General features: G+C 36.4%; 1 protein-coding gene across 1 annotated transcript in view; it reads right to left on the reverse strand.

Annotated features, from left to right (window-relative positions):
* The window catches only part of LOC106876384 (orexin/Hypocretin receptor type 1), a 16,796-nt gene continuing 12,880 nt past the window's right edge, over nt 1-3,916 (reverse strand). Inside the window, exons 2-3 of the mRNA XM_014924898.2 lie at nt 2,250-2,807; nt 1-1,059 (exon numbers count right to left, since the gene is read on the reverse strand). Coding sequence (XP_014780384.1) covers nt 342-1,059; nt 2,250-2,635 — 1,104 coding nt within the window. The 5' untranslated portion in view covers nt 2,636-2,807 and the 3' untranslated portion in view covers nt 1-341. The remainder of the gene's footprint in view (nt 1,060-2,249; nt 2,808-3,916) is intronic.

The following is a 3,916-nucleotide window of genomic DNA, read 5'->3' on the forward strand; positions in this document are numbered from 1 at the left end:
TTTTCCACTTCAAGCAGTTTATTTTTTTACCCCAAAAACATTTCACCACTCTGCACTATTACTACAATGTCAGTTCTGTAAACATCTTGCTTCAAATGCACAACCACCAAATGGTTAATTCCCGGCTATTTTACTTAGAATTCATTGCTAAATCTCTGCTTTTCCTTATCATTTCATGAAGAATCTGTACCACCAAAAATTCTGAATTCACTACCAGATGACTGTCACTCCCTGAGAATTCTTTACCAATTTGCTGCTGACAATTTTCCACCTACATATAATTAATTCACTGGGAATTAATTTCCAATTTAGTGCCAATTCACTGTTAAATCATTGTCAATTCACTGCCAACCAACAGAAAAGGGAACTGGAGGTTTATGAAAGCACTTAGAGATACCTTTCCAGATTTTCAGGACTTGACTTCTAAATCCCCTGTTGAAGAAACCATAAATGAATGGATTAATGGCATTGTTGATAAAATAACTCCTCACTGCCATATTATAACTGTTGAGACCTGGCATACCCATGTTAGCTTTAAAGTCTGGTTTAGAGATGGCATAGTTAACCAAGATTAGGTTTGGCCAGTAACTAATGATCCATATGATGGTTATCATCAGCAGAACAAGTGTCGTCCGAAACAAATGTATGCTCGACCGCCTTACAGTCTGTGGACCAAGCAGGTTCCGTGCTCTTCTGTCACAGGACAGCATTGCAGAGTGGTTGATATCATGCCGTGATGATCGACTCTCTCGTAACCGCCATGTCCTCTCGTGTCGTCGGACTCTCAAGCCAACCATGAAGTATATAGATGAAAGGGTAATGGCAGCAGCAAAATAAATTACTGATATTGACACAAAGTAGACTGTAGGAAAAATGGTGGAGATATACTCCTCAGAAATAAAGCACTCATAACCAACAAGGTCCACAGATGTCGAAACTTTGTGGCAGCCAAATATAAACACTCCAGGACTTGTGCCAGTGACAACAATAGCAAATACTACTCCAACTGTGTGTACTGCTGAGCGTCTTGTAAACTGCCAGGTACGTGGACGACAGACTCTGTAAATACAAAGGAGAAAAATAGAAAAATAATCGTTATATTTCAGGATGGTCATTTTTTAAAACAGTATTTTTTTCCTTTCAAATAAACACGCATACTATATATTTGTTCTTCACTCGTTTATTATTCAGCAACTCTTTGATCTCATGTGTGTTCTGTTCTGTTTGGTCCATGGACTAAACAGAACAGGAGAACACAGTCGTTTAACATTAACCACTACGATAAATACCAAGTATACACAAGACACAGTGCAATTGAATATATTGCCAAAGGTGAGAAACAAAGGTAATTTTTGTAAGATTTGATTTCAGAAAATAAAAGGACAGAACTAAATACTGAAACACTAATTAACACATTAACCACCACATGTAGCTCAGGTGGTTCATTGCAAACTTCACAAAACCAACAAATGCACCACTGATGGTCCATTTTCATAATTTGAGAAAATATTTAATTTTATATCTTTGACATGGTTTTGAGGATATTTCAATAACATGGGTGCTAAATATTAAAGTTTAATTATGAAATATTGCAAAAATGCAAAGAATATTACATTTCCTTGTAATTAAACAGTATACAGTATGACTGGAAATACACGGCATGACCAGTAAGTTCCAGTAACAGGCCATGGTGGTTAACATATTCATAAATAATTCGTCTTTTACTCTACTGGTCATCATCATCATCATCATCATCATCGTTTAACGTCCGCTTTCCATGCTACCATGGGTTGGACGATTTAACTGAGGACTGGTGAAACCGGATGGCAATACCAGGCTCCAATCTAATTTGGCAGAGTTTCTACAGCTGGATGCCCTTCCTAACGCCAACCACTCAGAGAGTGTAGTGGGTGCTTTTACGTGTCACCCGCACGAAGGCCAGTCAGTCTACTTTGTGTCAATATCAGTAATTTATTTTGCTGCTGCCATTACCCTTTCATCTATATACTTCATGGTTGGCTTGAGAGTCCGACGACACGAGAGGACATGGCGGTTACGAGAGAGTCGATCATCACGGCATGATATCAACCACTCTGCAATGCTGTCCTTCACTGCTGTTACATATAAAGTTTTGGTTAGAGCATAAGGTCAGAGTTGGGGTTAAATACTAATTCTACTTCCTCCCCCAAATTAAACTTTGTACCAACAACAATAACACAATTGAAAACCATAGAAACACATTGATTTACCTGAAATACCGATCAACAGCAATGAGAAGGACAATAACAGCAGCAGTCGTTATGGTTACCCCTGTAATGTACCGCATCACCTTGCATGCCACATCACTGTAGAAGGCCAGTGAATGGCACAGTATGAAGGTCTCTATTGGTATACCAATGCTGCATGTAAAAAAGTCTGCAAGTCCGAGAGATGCAATGAAGAAATTAGTGGCCGTCTTCTCCAATTTCATGGCATAGATATACCAGACAAGTATGTTTCCCACTGCACCAACTGATGCCATCAAAATTACTGCCAAAATGGTTGGAAGCAGTTCTATAGATTTGGTACTGTTTAGTTCCTCAAGGATCCTGGAATTGTTCTGGATAGTTAGATATTCATAAGGTGTCTCCTCCATCTCAATTCCATAACCAATTTCTACAGTTCTGCCAACTCAGTTCTTCTGGCAAATCTGCTTGTTCTGGTGTTCAATTATAGTTGTAGTGTTAATTCAACCAGTTCTGTAAAATAACCAATTCCACCAATTTTTGACAGTTACACCATCTTCATTAGTTATGTCATTTATTTTCCTGTGAACAAAAACAAATTGTTTATGTAAGAAAATATTTTCTGCAGTTAAATCTGTCACCACGGACATATATATCTTTCTCAAATCTTGCACTTTCCATTGCATTGTTGCCTTTATTGAACTCAAAGCAAAATATGCTGAATATGATCCTTTGTGACTTCCATTATAGCTTTGAAAAATAACTGTTAAAATTGAACTGCACTCTTCAAAACTTGCAGTAAGAATAAATACAAGGTAAAATTACTACTTGCTTTTATAGCAAGTTGATGCAGGTAGTTTATCCCATACCCCTCCAATTGAAAAAAGTGCATTATTTATGGGATGACCCAATATATATCAAGCATAATATATATATATATATATATATATATATGTCTGCTTCCACTTTACATCTAAAGAGAAATCATTACGATCAAACTTGGATAATTGGATAATTGAGTGAAATCCCATTATGGCCTAATGCTATATGTATCTGCATGTGTGTGCGTGCATGCACATGTGTATATGTTTGTGTATGTATGCCTGTCTCCATGTGTGTGTGTGTGTATACATATATATACACATGTACACACAAACACATTCATATGTTTGGACATACGCATAAAAACATAGACACATATTTACATGAATATACAGAGAGACAGACACACAAACAGACAGACTGACAGACAGAAAGACAGGCAGAGAGACAGACAGACAAACTAACAGAGACAGACGGTGACAGAGAAGGGCAAAGACAGGTAGCTAGTTCATTAAAAATATAATAAATTCTGATTGGTAAGTCAGCCATTCTGGTTCTGTGTACTCTACTGAGAACGTGAATTCTAATTACATAGCCATCTATTTTGGTACAAGAGGTTCTCTCCATTCAGCTCTTCCTCACTTTCACCCTCTCTTTTGCTTATTCCTTTCTTTCTCAGAACACACAAATATATGAGTATGTGTTTGTATGTATGTATGTATGTATGTATACACACATATATCTACCTATATATACATATATATATATATATATATATATATATATACACACATATATATATGTATATATGTGTACATATATATTGTATGTATATGTATATATGTATATATATATATATATATATATAT

This window comes from Octopus bimaculoides, chromosome 14 (assembly GCF_001194135.2).
Source record: "Octopus bimaculoides isolate UCB-OBI-ISO-001 chromosome 14, ASM119413v2, whole genome shotgun sequence".
NCBI lineage: Eukaryota > Metazoa > Mollusca > Cephalopoda > Octopoda > Octopodidae > Octopus > Octopus bimaculoides.